This window comes from Anabrus simplex, chromosome 7, assembly GCF_040414725.1.
Source record: "Anabrus simplex isolate iqAnaSimp1 chromosome 7, ASM4041472v1, whole genome shotgun sequence".
In the NCBI taxonomy this organism is placed as follows: domain Eukaryota; kingdom Metazoa; phylum Arthropoda; class Insecta; order Orthoptera; family Tettigoniidae; genus Anabrus; species Anabrus simplex.
In genome coordinates, this window is record NC_090271.1 from 70,631,266 (window position 1) to 70,651,035 (window position 19,770).

Sequence of the window (19,770 nt, forward strand, 5' to 3'; positions counted from 1 at the left end):
CAGACAATTGTGGCACCGATTATCCTTCTTAAGAATAAGAATCCTGCCCTCTGCAATGAACACGACTCTGAAACTGATGACTAATATTATTGAAGCTATTCTCATGATTGGGCATGCCGCATGTGAAGTAACATTCATTCCTCAGGTATACTATTTAAGTTTAGACGTCTGCAGCACCCTGTTTGTTTCAGTTTCGCTATGAACATCAACAAGGCACAAGAACAATCTCTTGAAGTTGTAGGACTCCATCTTCGAAATGGCTGCTTCTCCCATTGTCAACTGTACGTGGTTTCTTCAAAAGTTAGAAAGGCAAACGCACTATAAATATCTTAGTTCCATTTGGAAGGACACTAATATACTTCAACCGGAAGCTCTATAAGGAAAAAATAGTTTTTTATTATATAAAACAATTGAATTAATAAACGCGGGCAAAGCCGCGGGTACATGCTAGTTAGTAATAAGAAATTTTGAAAAACTTTGAGTAATGTGTAAAAAAAAAAAAAAAAACATTGCTCTTCATGTTACGTAAAGAATAATAGCACAATCTGATTGGTGGAGAAAACGTTTGTTTTGAGAAAATTATTTTATTTTGTTACTTCTGGGCCCACGATTCACACTGACGCACTTGCTGTATTTTCTGTGTCAGAGCGCACGCTGCTGCCCTGTGCTATGCTTCAGAGGTGGGAAAGGAAGAGAAGGGAGGTAAAGTAGGCTGTATGATGGAGACAATGCTCTGTGCAAATGCGTAAGTTTCTTGTTCATTTCACAGTCGCTTCCCAGTGTAGGGAGTGTATTTTTATAGGTACCAAGTTTATTGCAGAAATTGGTGAGAATGGCTCTGTTTCAGTATACCAATGATGGCAACGCGAGAGAAACCACATGGATTTATGGCATCTGGCACCCTAATTGCCGCAAACATTATCATTCCAACTTCGTGTCCATTAACCGGCAACTGTGTACCTCAGATTCAACACTGGCAGAACGCTATTGGTACGAAACCCAGAATTTGAAGGGGCTCCTTTAGAAGAAATAAATGACCGGGCGAGTTGGCCGTGTGGTCAGGGGCACGTGGCTGTGAACTTGCATCCGGGAGATAGTGGGTTAGAATCCCACTGTCGGCAACCCTGAAGATGGTTGTCCGTGGTTTCCCATTTTCACACCACGCGAATGCTGGGGCTGTACCTCAATGAAGGCCAGGGCCGCTTCCTTCCAACTCCTAGGCCTTTCCTATCCCGTCATCACTATAAGACCTGTGTCGGTGTGACGTAAAGCAAAAAAAATAAATAAATGATAATCCATCAACCAATATGAGGTCTGCCATGAGCATTGTTGGGGCTTCTCCTATGACTGTGTGGAGGATATAGAAGGATCAAGAATTATTGCACCCTTATCGATATCAATCGGTGCAAGAACTAACACCACGGCATTACCCACAAGATAACATTTGCAAGGCAAGTCTTAAACAGTTGCGGGAATATTCCACACTTCTTTTCACAGATGAAGCTACCTTTACGAGGCAAACTCCAGATATCAGCATTTTTGGGGGGGGGGGGGGGGGGGGAAACCCTTATGTGACAGTGAACTCATTTCAGCAGCAGATGTTTTTTTGTGGATTCCCATTTTCACACCAGGCAAATGCTGGGGCTGTACCTTAAGACCACAGCTGCTACATTCCCAAGCCTAGCCCTTTCCTATCCTTGTGTTGCTGAAAACCTTTGCTGTGTTAAGTGTGACATTAAACCACAAAAAAAGAAAAATTTCATCATCGTTTTAGTATTTCGGCAGACATTGTTGGTGACTTTACTTGGGTCATATGTCCTTCCTCCGTACATGAAAGGTGAGCAATACTACCATTTCTTGATAGAATCACTGCTTGGATTACTAGAAGAAGTTCCTCTGGGTATTCAGAAGTGAATGTGGCTGCGTCATGATGGTGGTCCACGCATTTCACTTGCCGTGTCACGCAGTGCTTAAATGATCATTATCGAGGAAAATGGATAGGACGTGGTGGGCCTTGTAAACAGTCTCCATGGTCAGGTGATTTAACTCTCATGGATTTTTTGTTTTGTTTTTTATGTGAAGACTACTGTAGTGTACTCGAATGCCATAAAAAGAGAAGATAAATTTGTACACGCACGCACATTAATGGTGTCCTGACATAAACAATCAACACTGCCCCACTCCAGTACTGAAAAGGAGGGGAGAGAGTGAAGGGATAGTGTTGAAGGCCACTCCAGTACTGAAAAGGAGGGGAAGGGAGTGAACAGGTAGTGCTGAATACACAGTGTGTGTATTCCGGCGTTATACTGTAACAGTGTAATAAGATGGCTCCTATCCTATCACAGGTGAATCGAGGCCATATTATTGGCATGGGGAGGCTCACATGGTCCCAAGCAATAGCACAAGCAATACCATGCAGTCTTAAGACAGTTTGGAGATGGATAGAAATATGGCAAGAACGAGGTGAAGAAGGATTGGTAGACCCGATATAACGCAGCTATAAAATATTCCTAACTGGTATAAAATACTTTTCGGTTAAAAACCTCCTTTACCTCTTAATACTGTAATTATCAGAATAGGTTACTTTTTAATTTTTTATGTTAAAACGCTATTTGTTCGGGGCGTCGACCTATAGAGTTCTTTTGCCCCTACTTGCACAATATATGAACCTGCATGTAATTGGAATTGCAAAAGTGTAGACTGATGAATGTGAGAAACGTTAAGGACGATACAAACACGCAGTCCCCAGGCCAGGGATATAATCATTTAGAATTAAAACCCCCTGACCCGGCCGGGAATCGAACCCGGGGCGGCCGGACGCGGTGCCCCGTACACCGCGGGGTCGGACGAGTAGGTAACCTAATGCTGTACTTCAATACATCCGCCATTCGATCACAACGAAGTCTTGTAGCGGGCTGTCTGCATGCAGTCCATACAGCAATGCGTTAAGCGAGAAGGTGAGTCACTGTGCCTTCAACACTACCCCTACACTCTTTCCTCTTCTTTTCAGTACTGGAGTGGGGCAGTGTTGATTGTTTATGTCGGGACACCATTAATGTGCACGTCTGTACCAAGATCCAGGCAGCTTTTCAGGTCATTTGTGACACACCACACATCCTGAACAGAGTCCAAAAATCACTATTATGCCATTGGAAAGCACGATTGTGGGGCAGCAGTGTTGCATCTTCATGCATGTTAAATTCAGAACAACAGATGAGAGGAGAAATGATCGAGTGCATGCCTTGACCTGTCTTAATTACTGTGTATTCTGAGAGAGAGAGAGAGAGAGAGAGAGAGAGAGATTGCTTTTTAATAGACAAACTGTGGATATTGCCCTTATGAGACAACAGTCCTGTGTGAGTCAAACAAGGAAACTTGTGCTTTCACGCGTAGTATTATCTCTGTCTCCGTTAAACATCGACCTCACCCAGCCTTCTCTTCCCTTTCTTTCACTGAAGTAATGTGGCACAGCACATATGGCAAGTTCGTCAAAAGTAACAAAGTAACTTCATTTTCTTGAAACTAACAATTTTCTACAGCAATCTGGTTGTTTATTTATTTAATTATTTATTTATCATGCCTTTGTAGGTGGCGAAGTTAGGGCTCTTGGCCCTCTCTTACACTTAACCACTGTACACATCATTGAGAGCAGAGTTTGAGTACATATTATATAATAAATGATAACCTACACAAAAATACCTTACACTTTTCTAACTCACATTCATACGGTCATTCATTCTTTCCAGTCATACAAGTTAGTCAGCTGCATTCAGCAGGTAGTCTCGGCAAGCAGTCAAATTTAAGTAATGAAGTGGAATTTCTGACGCTGACAGGCAGGGAATTCCAAAGTCTAGAACCCGCCACAACAAAGGAGTTGTTGTACATGGAGGAGCGGTGAACAGGAATAGAAAGGGAGGAACCAGAGCGGGTATTACTGCAGTGAAAGGAGGACAAATACTTAAGCTGGGATGAAATGTATCGTGGTCTGTCTTCAGAGAGCAGTCTGTATATCTGTATCAGTATGTGATACATCCGTCGTTTGTCAGGTTTTAGCCATGAAATAGTGTGATAGTATGGGGTAACATGTGTGTCATAACTCAGACTGTATATAAATCTAAGGCAACAATTAAGCGCTCGCTGAAGTTTCGAAGTCTGCTCTTTTGTTGCGTCTACCAGAATGACGTCACAGTAGTCAAGGACGGGAAGCACAAGCGTTTGTATTAGTTTGACTCTCACAATACAAGGTAAAATATCGCTGTTTCTTTTAACCGAATGAAGTATCGAATTTTTTTTTTTTTTTTACACACATTCTTAATATATTCAGACCAATTTAAAGTTTCGTTCATTGTCACTCCTAGATTTCTCACAGTTTGGCTGAATGGGATAACTCTACCATTCAGTATAACTGAAGGAATAGTTTCGTACCTTAATGTGGCCAACAATTTTTGAGAGCCAATAATGATTGCTTGCGTCTTGGAGGGATTAAGGACGAGGGAATTTTTCAAGGAGTAAGCGTTAAGTCGCTGAAGGTCAGCATTGATGCCTGCTATGGCATGCGGCAAATCAGAGGTCTTACAGTGACAGTAAATTTGTAAGTCGTCCGCAAAAAGATGGTAGCTACAATTCTTTAGTCGTTTATATACAAAATAAAGAGCAATGGGCCTAAAACACTACCCTGCGGCGTGCCTTCCTTCCTGGTTCGCCAGTGAGAGGTTTGATTAAGGGTTATAATTCGTTGCGCGCGATTTTTGAGGTACGATGAAAAGAAATTAATAGTTCGTTGATCGAAGTAGTAAGATTGCATCTTGTTTAATAGAGTCTGGATGTTTATAGTGTCAAATGCGCTACTGAAATCGAGGAGAGTAAGTATTGTCACTAGTCTTTGGTCGATTGCGTGCCATATGTCATCAGTCACTTTCAGCAGGGCAGTTGCTGTGCTGTGTCCCTTCTTGAAGCCAGATTGCAATGGGTCTAGGAGAGAATGGTTATTTAAGTATTCCAACACCTGCTCGTGAACCAGACGCTCGAGTGCTTTGGAAATCGCTGGTAAGATAGAAATTAGTCTGTAGTCGGATGGTAGGGAGGGGTCAGGTTTCTTAGGCACAGGGATAACATTAGCTAGTTTCCATAGTGGAGGAAAGGTTCCATTTTTAAGGCAGTAGTTGAAAATGTGGGTAATAATTGGTAAAACAGCACCAATAATGTTGTGTAAGAAAGTTATAGGGATATCATCCACTCCTCTGGCTTTTGATTTGATAGAATATAATACTTTTTTAACTTTATTAGCAGTAACAGGGTGGAATGTGAAATGTTGTTTGTCAGGTAAAGGGTTCATAACGGGGTTGGGTACTGAGTTTGGGGAATTTAGTACATTAGGTGGTGTTCTTTCTTCAGTAAAAAACTCATTTAACTTATCGAGTGGTATGTCTGGCACATGGGGTTGTTGTCGAGGTTTCCCTATGCCTAAGGAACGAAGCGCGTTCCAAGCACTGCCAGAATTCATGTTTGCAGTCATGTTTTTCAAATATGTAAATTTACGGTTTCTAACGAACTGTTCAACTCTATTTCTAAGGACCCGATAATTTTCGAAGTCACTTTGGTCACGAGTTCGTTTAAAGCGTCGGTAAAGTGCATCGCGGTGGGCCATCATGTTATTTATTTCACTATTTAGCCAGGGACAAGATGGGCGTGTAACTTTTATCTGTCGCTTAGAGGCGTGTTTATCGTACAGAGTGATTACAAGGGAGTTGAACCTGTCTACTTTTGCGTCTATATCGTCCAATAGGAGTATGTCATTCCAGGGTAGATTGTAAGCGTCATGTCTTAACTCGTCCATATCCATGTCTTTTGTGTTTCTGGAAATAACATACTTAGGTTTATATTTTGGCATTCGGAGGGAGTAGGATAGGTAGATAAGGTCATGAGTGGAGATGGCTGGGACTGGAATCTGGCCGTGAGTTATGACTTTGTTTGGGTTATTTGTCACAATGTGGTCAATAAGCGTGTGTGTTTCGTAGTTTTCTGTGCAAGTATGATTAGTGGGCTCTAAACGGAGGATGGTCATATCACAGGAAGAAAACATGTCAATAAATTGTTTAGTTTCGTGCGTTTTAGTAAGCAGGTTAATGTTGAAGTCACCTACGGCAATAATATGCTCGTAGCTAGGCAGTAGGTCAAGTAAGCGAAATTCGAATTCAGTCATATTTGTTATTTTGGGCGGCTTGTATACAACAACTATAAGGAGTTTCTGTTGGTTAATAATGACTTCAACAAACATGAATTCTGGCCCTAGCTGTGCACTGTTAGATGATACACATGTCACCCGGCTTTTTAAATCGTTTCTGCAGTACAAGGCCACCCCACCACCTCTTCTGCCATCGGATCTATCATGACATAAGAGAGAATACCGGTCAAGTTGTACCATACCAGAGGGTATGCTCGGAGTAAGCCAGCTTTCGCTAATAGCAAAAATATGGATATTATTTTCCCTCATTATGGCTTGAATTTCGTCGAAGTGCGCTACCAAGGAGAGTGCGTTGACATGGCAACACTATAAACAGTTGATGGAGGGAGATAATGCCTGTTTGAGGAGCAAGCCGGTGGTGAGAGGTGACGGGGTGAGAGGGGGAATGTTGCCAAGGTCAGTATCAGGTACAGAGCTCTGGATCAGCTGAATAACGGAATGTTAACGAAATAGTAGAACAGAAATAGCATGCAACTTACCTCGACATCCTGATAAATGTTTACACTGACTACCACTAACACACACACAGACACACACATAATACACTTACAAAAACACTTATGAATAACAAGCAGATGCACTATCGAGCTGTGCTGTTCCATTTTAATTGTCACAGTTATCTCGCAGATTTTTTATGTTATCCAGTTCCGCGACAGTGGTGATGGATCTTTTCGTCCCATTAGGCAGGTGAATTACGATGCGTCCGTCTTGGGTCCATACACGGGATGGCCCGAAGTGATCCCTAGCCAGGTTTAATATGCACTTTCGGGTTTTGGTGAGGGACTCTGTGATGAGTACCTTTGTGCCCTTCAGGAGCCGCTTCGCCTTCCACACTCGGTCACGTTCGTGGTAACTGGTAAATTTAACTATTATTGGGCGCCTGCCATTGTTCTTTACATAACACAAAGAGGGTTTCTTTTTCTCTTTCTAGTCAGTGTAATTTAGATACACTCTGTATATGGTCAGAAAACAATGGCACAAAGGCCTTTTGGAAGTGAATGAGAACATTCACCATGGACAGAGGAATTTCAGACAACCTGTTAATTAAAAAACATGGATTTCAATGGTCTCTTCCATTTCTAAAGAAAACAACCTGCAGAGCAAAGGGCTGAAATGGACATGTACAAAATCATCCAGCAGGAATATTCTAAAGTTTCGGATACCGAGGATGAAATTAAGATCTTACCGAGTCATATTTCTGAGAAACAAAATTTGTTGGCTTGCACTGGAGCAGCTGGATAGCTAAATTCACATCATTTCGGTAGCGTTCCTGTAAAAAAAAAGCCCACATTAAGCCACACAACTATAGTAACAGATTACATACAAGGCACAAGAGAATAAATCGACTCACATTCTCACTCTGCAGGCGATTTCCTTTCCCTCTAGCATCCATCAGCCGTTGATTTAAACTAGAAACTTCCTTGAGTAAGGAATTCTTTTCAGTTTCACATTTATCAACAATTTTCAATAATTTGTCTTCCAAGTTTTGGTTCACCTTCTGAACACGTTTATAGGACTCATACAACCTAAAGGCAGAAGACACACTGAATGATATAATGATGAACTCAACAGCAATATCTACTCTATACTGGAAAATGAAATTGTGTGGTTCTAATATTCATGACATATTCAAAATGTATTTACATTATTCTTAATTACAACACAGCTAATTCCTTATGGATGAGGATTATGAGTCCAGAAAATCTCCTTGCTGATTGATTCAGAAGCATAACAGCATAGGCTCACAGTCAGCATCACGAGGTAGCAGAAAAAGATTCTGGGCTTGTAAGGCCAGGGTCCAATTGGTTTTATAGCTACATTTCACTGGATACTGTATCCAACATTTTCAAGAGTCCACATTCTCTGAGGGTCAATAGTGATCTATCATCGGTTCAGAAATAATTTCTTTGAAAAAATTCTTATTCACTTTAAAAGCAGAAATATGAGGTAAATTCTGTTCTCCAGCTAAAACATACTTGAAGAGAAATGTTCATCAAGAGATATTCTTACATTTTACAAATTATTAAATTTTACCGTCTTGATGCATATAACTCACAAAGTCTAACAATATGAGGGAATTACCGATTTGCATAAAATGGATGCTGATGCTTGATGATGCTTGTTGTTTAAAGGGGGCCTAATATCTAGGTCATTGGCCCTTAACCATAAAATGGAACTTCTGAATTGGATGATGATGATAATGATGTGTAAGTTATCATGAATATCTTCAAGAAGCTGATTTCTCACTTTGGATGTACTACAGTGGTAACACAATGAGCCAGATTGACTTCATTCTTGTACAGTGATGTAACTTAAAACTTGTCTTAGATGCAAAAGTCATTCCCCATGAAACAGTTGCCATACAACACCGCCCACTAGTATTCCAAATGTGCATCAAACTCCAACTCAGGAACACAATGGCCCAGCACAGAGAAATGGTGGTGACTCCAAGAAATGGAAAAGGATATCATTTCAGCCCAAGAAACCAAGAAAGGCAAATAGGCCACATGATCCACCTGCAGAAATATGGAAATCAAAGCACTGGGATTCAAATCAATGGCTACATTTCTTTAATAAGATCATTGAAGAGAGAAGGCTTCCAGCTAAGTGGGAATGCAGTACTACAATTCCAATCTGGAAGCTGAAATGTCAATTTAATGTTGCAGCTATCACCCAGTATGCTTTCTATCATACACGACGAAGACCTTTGAACGTATCATCGAAAAAAGTATCTGACAAATTGTCACACTTACCACCAATTAGTGTGAATTTGTGAAAGGTTGCAGAATAATAAATACTCTCCATACTACTAGCTGGCTTATTGAAAAGCATCAAGAGAAGTCAAAGCACCTACATCTCATTTTCCTTGACCTGGAAAAGGCCTATGACAAGAGTGCCACAAACTGATTTGATTCGCCTTCCATGAACATGGAGTATTGAAGAGCTAATAGTATGAGTCAAACTGCCATACCAGTCAGATACACTCGGTTGCTGGATTATCGGGTGATTTTCCTGTTTCTGTGGAAGTACACCATCAGGGATCTGCTCTCTCCATCTCTCCTCTTCATTACAGTCATAGATATCATCACAAGAGATCTGCAAAAGAACACAAATTGCACACTATGCTGACGATGTGCTTTTGGCCTCTAATGACAAAACTGACCTACAACATCAATGACTGCCATGCAAAAGTTGGCCTATGGTTCAATGTGAAGAAAACATAATATCTCACTACAGATGCAAATGATTTGGATGCTAACAAAATCAATGGTGTTGACCTACCAACAACGAAGACTTAAGTATCTTGGCTCAACAATGCTAACGGAACCTTCAGTGCAGAAATAACAATATACATCTTCATTATAGGCTGTTATACCTATCAGCATTCAGTCTGCAAGCCTCTGTGAATTTACTAATCGCCACTGCAATCCTCTATTTGTAACTAGTTTTGTGGCCTCGTTTAGTTCTAGAAACTAAGTCTAACCATCGTCGTCTTGGTCTCCTTCTACTCCTCTTACCCTCCATAACAGAGACCATTATTCTCCTAGATAACCTATCCTCCTCCATTCGCATCACAACACCACCACCACCGAAGACAGTTTGTGTGTACAGTCTTAGAAAGTGTACAGTCTGAGTCTTAGAAAGGCTACTTTTGATGCCATATTCACTGCACCTATTCTCAAGTTCCAAAATATTAGACATCTATGAATACCAGAGAAATTGGCTAGAACACCTAAACAGGATGGACAGAAGCAGGATCGCCAAGCAGTCAAACTACTGCCTCGGTTGGAAGAGATCTCTGGGACTCCCCAGGAAGAGATGGCGTGAAAATGCAAATCTTTTGTACAGACCGTAACAGTTCTTCTATAGGACTAACACATGAAAGGAGGAGGATGATGCAGATATTAGACTGCAGTCTTTTGACTACTAATCTGCTACTTAGACTAAGTCATCAGTATCGGCCAGACTGCTTACTACATTTTCACTAAACTGAATCCCTCCCTGCCACTTAATACCTTTCAACGGATCAAACATGTAAACTATGAACAACAAAGGTGAAAGATTACAGCCTCGTCTAACACCTGTAAGTACCTTGAACCAAGAACTCATCCCACCAACAATTCTCACTGCAGCCCAATTGTTAACATAAATCCCTTTGATTGATTTTAGTAATCTACCCTTAATCCCACACTCCAACAGTATGGCAAACATCTTGTCCCTCGGTACTCTGTCACATGCCTTCTCTAGATCTACGAAACAAACATTTGTCTATTCCTTTCATAGCATTTTTCAATTACCTGGCGCATACTGAAAATCTGATCCTGACAGACCTTCGTGATCTGAAACCACACTGGTTTTCATCCGACTTCCTCTCAACCACTGATCGCACCCTCCGTTTCAAGACGCCAGTGAACACCTTGCCTGGTATACTGATCAATGAGATACCTCGATAGTTGTTGAAAACCTTCCTGTTCCCTTCCGTATAGATAGGTACAATTAGAGCTTCTGTCCAATCTGAAGGTACCTTACTAACACTCCATGCTAATCTTATTACTCTATGAAGACATTTCATTCCCCGTTTTCCACTATACTTCACCATTTCAGGTGTAATTTAATCTATTCCTGCTGCTTTATGACAATGGAGTTTACCATCCTTTCCACTTCCTAACTATTAATTTACTTTTTCCCTCCCTTTCTAAGATTCTTTATTACTGTCCAGAAAGGTTTCCCTGCTGCTTGACCTAGCCTTTTCAGGTTATTACCAAAACCTTCAAACAACAACTTCTCAGATTCAACAACTATTTGTTTCGCTCTGTTTCTTTCATCTATGTACAATTCCCTGTTTCCATCAGTCCTTGTTTGGAGCCATTTCCAATACACCACCTTAAGTTTAAAAGCTGTTCACACTTCATCCTTCATCATTCCACCAAGATGTTTGCTTTTTCCCATATTTACACACAGCTGTCCTAGGCATCTCCTTGCTGTTTCTACTACAGCATTCCTGTATGCCACCCATTCTCTTTCTATATCCTTAACCTGCTTACTGTCCATTTCCTGAATTCAAAGTCTGTTATGATATAGTCTATTACGGATCTGCTGCCCCTACTCTCCCATTTGCAGCGGTGAATAGCCTTATGCTTGAAGAATGTATTCGTAACTGCTAATCCCAACACTGGCAAAGAAGTCCAGCAAACACTTCCGATTCCTATTAACTTCCAAATCTTCCCCACACTTATCAGTCTCCCTTTTGTATCCTTAGTTTGATTTCCAATTCTTGCATTGAAATCGCCCATTAGCACTATCCTATCCTTGCTGTTAACCCTAACTACAATGTCACTCAATGCTTTATAAAACTTGTCAATTTCATCCTCATCTGCACCCTCGCATGGTGAGTACACCAAGACAATTCTCGCCCTAATTCCTCCAACTGCTAAATCTACCCACATCATTCACTCATTTAAGTGCCTAACAGAAACTATGTTGCATACAATAGTACTACTGATGAACAGTCCTTCCCCACACTCTGCCCTCCCCTTTTTTAACCCCGTCAAGTACACTTTATAATCTATCGCCTCCTCTTAATCTCCCCTTACCTGAATATCATTAACTCCTAACACATCTAGACACATTCTCTTTGCTGACTTGGCCAGTTCTACTTTCTTTCTTCCATAAGCCCCATTAATATTGATAGCTCCCAACAATAACAATGCCAATAATAATGCGAGGACATGCACTTGCAGGTCAGTCTTATCCTCAGAGGCCAAAAGCACATCGTTGGCGTAGAACCAGGTCCAACATACAGATTTCTGCAGATCTCTTGTAGCAGTATCCATGACTGTAAGGAAGAGGAGAGGTGAGAGTACAGATCCCTGATGGACACCAATACAAACAAGAAAATCACCAGATAATCTAGCCACTGATTGTACTTGGCTATTTGGAATGTGATGGAGAAGTTTGACCCAATCTATCAGCTCTTCAGTGACACCATGACCATGGAGGGCATGCCAGATAAAGTCATGTGGCACACAACCAAACGCCTTTTCAAGGTCGAGGCAATCAAGGTGTAGGTGCCTCAATTTCTCACGGTGCTTCCCGATGAGAAAGCAAATAACATGGACACCATCTATCGTACCACAGGCTTTGACAAAACCACATTGGTTGATGGTGAGGTGGACAGTACGATTCTGTGATCAATAATACACTCTAAAACCTTCATTGTGTGAGACAAGAGGTGCACTGGAACATTCAGCTGGTCTACCCTTCTGCTTACCAACTGGGACTGTTGCACAAGACATCCACTAGGCTGGTATCCGTCTCTCTTCAATTATCTTATTGAAGAAACTTGTGAGCCATTGAGCTGAGTCCCTCTGCTCCGATTTCCAGAGTTCTCCAAAAATACTATCTGATCCACTTGCTTTCCCAGACTTCATCTTGCAAATAGCTTCAATGACTACTGCGTTGGTGGTTGGGTTAACGGGTCCTTGCGTGGGTGTGGACTGTGGAATAGGAGCGTGCGGAAACCCTACATTGCTAATTTAATCAAACTACTGCCTCCAGAGCTCTGCTACTCTCTTTTGGTCAATGACAAGTTTGCCTTCGTTGTCATGAATACAGCAAAATCTCTCAATATCAGCTGTCATGTCTGTGGCACTACTTACTAAGGCGGTAAATTTCTTGCTCATCATCTGTAGTGTTAAGTCTTTAGTAGACTTCACCAATGTCATCTGATTTTGCTGTAGCAATGGCTTTCCTTTCTTCACTTCTGGCATGTCGATAAGCATTCCAAGTTTCTGCTGTGTTGAAGCAAGGAACTGGTGACAGTTTCCTTTTTCATCTGCACCTTGCTCTGAACTTCATTTGTCCAAAGACACATTTGATGGGCGATTTTACAACAACCGGGCCTTGTAATGCCTAGATGTTCATGAGCAGCTGTGACTATTCCTTTCTTCAGAGCATTCCACATTGTTTCAACATCAGTGATAGGTGGAAGAGTGATGTTCAAAATTATGCTAGTTTCCTTCTCCTTAATTCGCCATCATTTTATCTGTGCTGGACCAGTGTGTTCCTCTTTCTTTACAGTAGGAGGTCTGATGTGCAATCGGGTTACTAGCATGCGATGCTGTATTGCAACTGTTTCATCAGGAAGCATCTTTACATCCAGAACAGTCTTTATATCTCGCCAAAATACAAATTTATTATTTTTTTTTTTTTCTTTTTCTTTTTGCTAGTTGCTTTATGTCGCACCGACACAGATAGGTCTTATGGCGACGATGAGACAGGAAAGGGCTAGGAGTGGAAGGAAGCGGCCATGGCCTTAATTAAGGTACGGCCCCAGCATTTGCCTGGTGTGAAAATGGAAACCACGGAAAACCATTTTCAGTGCTGCCGACAAGGGGTTCGAACCTACTATCTCCCGAATACTGGATACTAGCCGCACTTAAGCGACAAGTATAAAATCAATCTGGGCCATACTGATAACACTAGTATTTCCAAAGGTGTGACTTTTGCTTCTTGAAATAGGTATTGGTGATAAGATGGTCTTGGGTGTCAGCAAAGTTCAACATTCTTTCCCTATCATCATGAATGAAACAGGGTAAGGAGGAGAAAGACATACATATGGTAAATATATATATTCTTTTCTTTACAAAGCTTCTACAGTTTAACACTAAAGGTCTGCACACACACCAACGCGGGACGCGGGAGCGATCCCGTCGCAAACTATTACGAGTACAGCAGGATATGAAAACACTCACAGAGGAGCATCAATCTCCCGCCTACATGGCACGATTGCAGCAAACCATTTTCAGTTCGCTACATGCAGCATTTTCCTGCATTCGCTGTGAACAATGGCAATGGCGACTGAACTGTTGACAGAGTGCATTAAGAAACATCAAATGCTTTATGACATGTAAAGAAGAAAGGTATGTACGTAAACATCCAGATACATGCAAGATGTATGTGAAAAATATCTATACATACACTGTTGTTACGCATGCCAAAGAACTCAAAATTTCTCATGATCAGCGACAGCTACAGCGGGTGTTCATCATGCATCATTGTCAACATTTTCACAGGCTCCGAGCTCTGATTCTGGTGGATCTAATCTTCGCAATGCTAAATTTTCTATCAGGCAGTTGTGCAGAATGCATGTTGTTCTGTTGTTAAGGTTAGTTGTGTCCACATTAACTTTCATGGGTTTGTAATAAATTCTCCATTTCTGTGCTAGTATGCCGAAGGCATTTTCTATGACCCTTCTTTGCTCTACACAGTCGATAGTTGCTCTTTGCGCTTTTCTTCTTTTGCTTGCCTGTATGGGAACGGTCTCATTAAGTACCCTTTCAGGGGAAAGGCTTCATCACCGCTGATTATGAAATAAGGTGCAGGCACATTCTGTCCAGCAAGATTCAGAACGCCAAGAACACCCACTTCTAAACGTTGTCCCATTACCGAGTTCTGGAAAATACCACCCATCACTGCTTTCTTGCATATCCTCCGATATTCACACACAGGAACTTGTAATCTGGACCAACAATTGATAACAGCACAATAAACAATTTCTTCAGGTAACAATAATTTGATTCAATGTTTTTCACACGTTTTATAATAACATGCTTCCCATCGATACTACCAATACAGTTTGGGAATTGCCACATTCTGTAAAATCCTTGAACTGATTCTACATTTCTGTAGATGGTTCCGGCATGTACATATATTCTTTGCATTCTGTCACAAATAGCTTGGCATACGTCTCGCACGATAGCACAAACTGTTGTGAATCCAACACGGAGACTGTGACCAACTGTAGAATAGAAATCTCCAGTAGCCACAAATCTGAAAGAAAAATACGTAGTCTTCGAACTCTGAGGTTCCATTAAATCCGAGCGGTATTTGAATTTTTCTTCTTGCAAATTTAAAATGACTTTTCTACAGCACTTCGTTCTCTGCTTATTCCCCGACATGTCAGTGTACTGTGGGTAAATCTACTGAGATCACAAGCATTTGTTGTCGTGCCCGAAACTAAATTTTTTTGAGAATTAAGCGTCTGCCTATTAAAGCAGTTTTATTGCTGGACAACCCAGGGTAATAGAAATAACTGGGATAAGGTAAATAAAGTAGTAGTAATTAATAACAATATGAACCTGTGGTCATCATCATCAGCAGCAACTGCTAGAAGCAGAAGCACTTCCTCATCAGATGAATCCATTTCAGCTACTGTTTCCCGCTCCGGTGTGAAGACAAAGACGAACTTCGCAGCGACCGCGGGATTGTAGGTTTCGCTCCTGCTCCCCGCCTCCAGCATTGGTGTGTGCAGACCTTAACAACTTTATGTCATCCTTATTTGACTTCTAGCTCCTTGTACTCATTATTGCTCCCTGATCTGCCCTATTTCTCTGAATGTACCTATTCGTAAGCCTTCTAAACAAACCCCGTAACTTACATATACCCTTGCAGGTTCAGGTGGAGGCCATCTGAACGCGGATATCTACCTCATACCCGCCCAATAGGATCGACAGTCTCACTCCCTGTTTTCGAAATACCCATTCCAGAGCGCCATTCAAATCCTCACTCAACCTCGAGTCAGTATCCTTCCTACACAGTATCCCACTGATACTGTATTTCTCCGAATCCAAGCTGATCCCCATTTTTTCCTAAAAAATATTAAATTAGGTTTAAAAAATGCTTTGTGAAATAATTTTATTTATAATAAATTACATGCTTAATTTGAGAAAAGAAATAAAACACACAAATGCATCATGTGTAAATCTCCTGCTTTTAAATATAAAAATTTTATGATATTCCGTATTGAACTGTATCACAATTAAATTGAAATAACAAATAACCTATTCAATTCAAGTAAATAAGAAATGTAGTGTTACATTCTTATTTAATTATAAGCGGAAGCGGTACCAGTTTCGAACACCAATCTGGGTCATCATAAGCCGAATAAAAATACAAAACAATGCATAGGAAAACAAGAAATTAAAGGACGAGTCTTTCACAAAAACAGTTGAAGAAGCAATATAAGATAATGGGGATTACCACTGTGTGATTTTAAATCATAAAATCTAGAAGAAGTAGAAGGGCAGTCACTTATATGAAGTAAGGCGCAATCTTCTGAAGAGTAGCACAACACACGCAAAGTTCGGCACTGTGCCTCAAAATGTTTATGAGAAGAGGTGAACAGTTAAGTGAGCCAGCCTGCATATACTATCAGGCGCGAAGTCACAATACAATTTAATAAATATGAAGTCCCAAATTGTGTAGAAGCCGAAGACGAGTCACTGGATTGAAGCAAAATGCTAGCTCCTGAAGATCAGAGCAACATACTCAATGTCCGTTACTGTGCTTTCAAATGCCGACGAAACTCTGAATAGCTTAATGATCCAGCCTGTAATTGTTTCGGTTGCAAAAATGTATATAATACAATTTAATATAATGTAATATAATTGAAGAATGGAACTAGGATCTTGTAGATTCTTTAGAACAGTTGACGTAAAAAAACAATTGTGAAGAGAAAAATGGTAAAAAGCGCAATACCGGAAACAAATGAAAAACGCATATGCACAGCGCTCTACTTCTTGAAGATAAGAATTGAGGTCGTAATTGAGGTAGTGCCAGGCAGCGCAAGGCATGAGTTTAAATTTGGATGCTGCAAAGACCCAAAACGCAGGTGCCACTATAGTATATTAGTATACAGTTCAATTCGGAAAGTAGGTTTTGTTGTTTTTTCCCCCCTGAGAGGAGAGGTGAAAAGAAAAGATAGAAGTTAATAAAGGAGGATGATTAGCAGATAAGAGAAGATTAAAAGGATTGGAAGTTAAAAGAGGATGGGAAAGGATAGAATAGGGAAATAAAGGAGGGGTAGTTTAGGGTGGGTTATTGGAGGTAGAAAACGTGGGTAGGAACTGTGTAAGGCATGGAAACTTGAATTCAGGTTTAGAAATTCAGTATTTTTGATAAGAAGAATTAGAAAGTCAAATAGAATATTGGGTTTTTAGAAATGTCATTTAAATTGAAATTAGGGTTGAAGTATTGGTCAAGGTGAATAAAACAATTTTCAGTAGTGTTTAGAAGGGGGCCTTTGTTAATGATTTATGTATTTCTATGTCTTTTTCAATATTGGTGAAATTATGCTTGGAGTCTTGTATGTGTTGTCCTATAGCAGAGAATCTGTTGTATTTAATGGCGTTGATATGTTCAGAGTATCTGATGTTAAAGTTGCGGCCAGTTTGTCCGATGTACGAGGAGCTGCAGTTGTTACATTTGCATCTGTATACTCCAGATTTAGAAAAAGCAATAGATTTATTTAGTGATTTAGAGTTGTGTAATACATCAAGATTTTTGTTATTGGTTCTAAAAGAAATGTTCATGTTGTGGTTTTTAAGAACATTAGTTATTTTATAAGCATCTTGAGTGAAAGTGAAAGTGGAAAAAGCAGTGTGTTTCTTCACACCCTCAAGCACATAAACGTGCTACTTATAACAGTATAATTTTTCGTGCCTTCAACACCCCTATGTCTAAAACAGATTTAAATAACGAATTGAACACCATCCATACTATTGCTAAATTTAATGGCTTTAACAACTTTGATAAACCATATCATCAACAAATTCAAACACCGTCCTAAAACTACGTTACCAAAAGACAAAACCAAACCCACTGCATTTTCCACTTTCACTCAAGATGCTTATAAAATAAATAATGTTCTTAAAAAACACAACATGAAAATTTATTTTAGAACCAATAACAGAAATCTTGATATATTACACAACTCTAAATCACTAAATAAATCTAATGCTTTTTCTAAATCTGGAGTATACAGATGCAAATGTAACAACTGCAGCTCCTCGTACATCGGACAAACTGGCCACAACTTTAACATCAGATACTCCGAACATATCAACGCCATTAAATACAACAGATTCTCTGCCATAGGACAACACATACAAGACTCCAAGCATAATTTCACCAATATTGAAAAAGACATAAGAATACTTAAAATCATTAACAAAGGCGCCCTTCTAAACACTACTAAAAATTGTTTTATTCACCTTGACCAATACTTCAACCCTACTTTCAATTTAAATGACATTTCTGAAAAAAACCAACATTCTATTTGACTTTCTAATTCTTCTCAAAAATACTGAATTTCTAAACCCAAATTCAAGTTTCCATGCCTTACACAGTTCCTACCCACGTTTTCTACCTCCAATAACCCACCCTAAACTACCCCTCCTTTATTTCCCTATCCTATCCCATCCTCTTAACTTCCAATCATTTTAATCTTCTCTTATCTACTAATCCTCCTCCTTTATTAATTTCTCCTATCTTTTCTTTTCACCTCTCCTCTCGGGGAGGGGGGAAACAACAACAAAACCTACTTTCCGAATTGAATTTTTACTAGTATACTATAGTGCCACCTGCATTTTGGGTCTTTGCAACATCCAAATTTAAACTCATGCCTTGCACTGCCTGGCACTACCTCAATTACAACCTGAATTAAGAAGTACCGCGCTGTGCATATGCGTTTTTCATTTGTTTCCGGTAATGCGCTTTTTACCATTTTTCCCTTCACAATTGTTTTTACGTCCACTGTTCTAAAGAATCTACAAGATCTTAGTTCCATACTTCAATTATATTACATTATATTAAATTGTATTATATACATTTTTGCAACTCAAAAATTTACAGGCTGGATCATTAAGCTATTCACCGAGTTTCGTCGGCATTTGAAAGCACAGTGCCAGACATTGAGTATGTTGCGCTGATCTTCAGGAGCTAGCATTTTGCTTCAATCAAGCGACTCGTCTTCGACTTCTACACAATTTTGGGACTTCATATTTATTAAATTGTGTTGTGACTTCACGCCTAATAGTATATGCAGGCTGGCTCACTTAACTGTTCACCTCTTCTCGTAAACATTTTGAGGCACAGTGCCGAATTTTGCGTGTGTTGTGCTACTCTTCAGAAGATTGCGCCTTACTTCATATAAGGGACTGACCATCTACTACTTCTCGATTTTACGATTTAAAATCACGCAGTGCTAATCCCCATTATCTTATATTGCTTCTTCAACTGTTTTTTGTGAATGACTCATCCTTAAATTTCTTGTTTTCCTATGCATTGTTTTTGTATTTTTATTCGGCTGATGATGACCCAGATTGGTGGTCGAAACCGATACCGCTTCCGCTTATAATTAAATAAGAATGTAACACTACATTTCTTATTTACTTGTATTGAGTAGGTTGAACTACATTATTTTATTTCAATTTAATCTCATGCTTGTTGTTTAAAGGGGTCCAACATCTAAGGTCATCGGCCCAATGCGTAAATCCTACCTACATCCCTACCCATTTTCAATAGAGGTATCTGATACTGCCTTTGAAAGTTCAGGGAATTCCTCTTCGCGAACCCACATTCGCATCGCATCTCATGTTATAGTCATTCAAAGCTAGTGTATTTCGCACATATACCTCGCAATTTCATCTTCAACTTCTTTAACGTGTCCTTGTTGCGGGCCACTG

General features: G+C 40.1%; 1 protein-coding gene across 3 annotated transcripts in view; it reads right to left on the reverse strand.

The window, feature by feature from the left end:
• LOC136877256 (uncharacterized) overlaps window positions 1-19,770 on the reverse strand; it is a 158,786-nt gene that overhangs the window by 81,219 nt on the left and 57,797 nt on the right. For all 3 annotated transcript variants that reach the window (XM_067151126.1, XM_067151127.1, XM_067151125.1), the window contains exons 4-5: window positions 7,596-7,770; window positions 7,431-7,514 (exon numbers count right to left, since the gene is read on the reverse strand). In XM_067151126.1, the coding sequence (XP_067007227.1) occupies window positions 7,431-7,514; window positions 7,596-7,770 (259 nt within the window). The remainder of the gene's footprint in view (window positions 1-7,430; window positions 7,515-7,595; window positions 7,771-19,770) is intronic.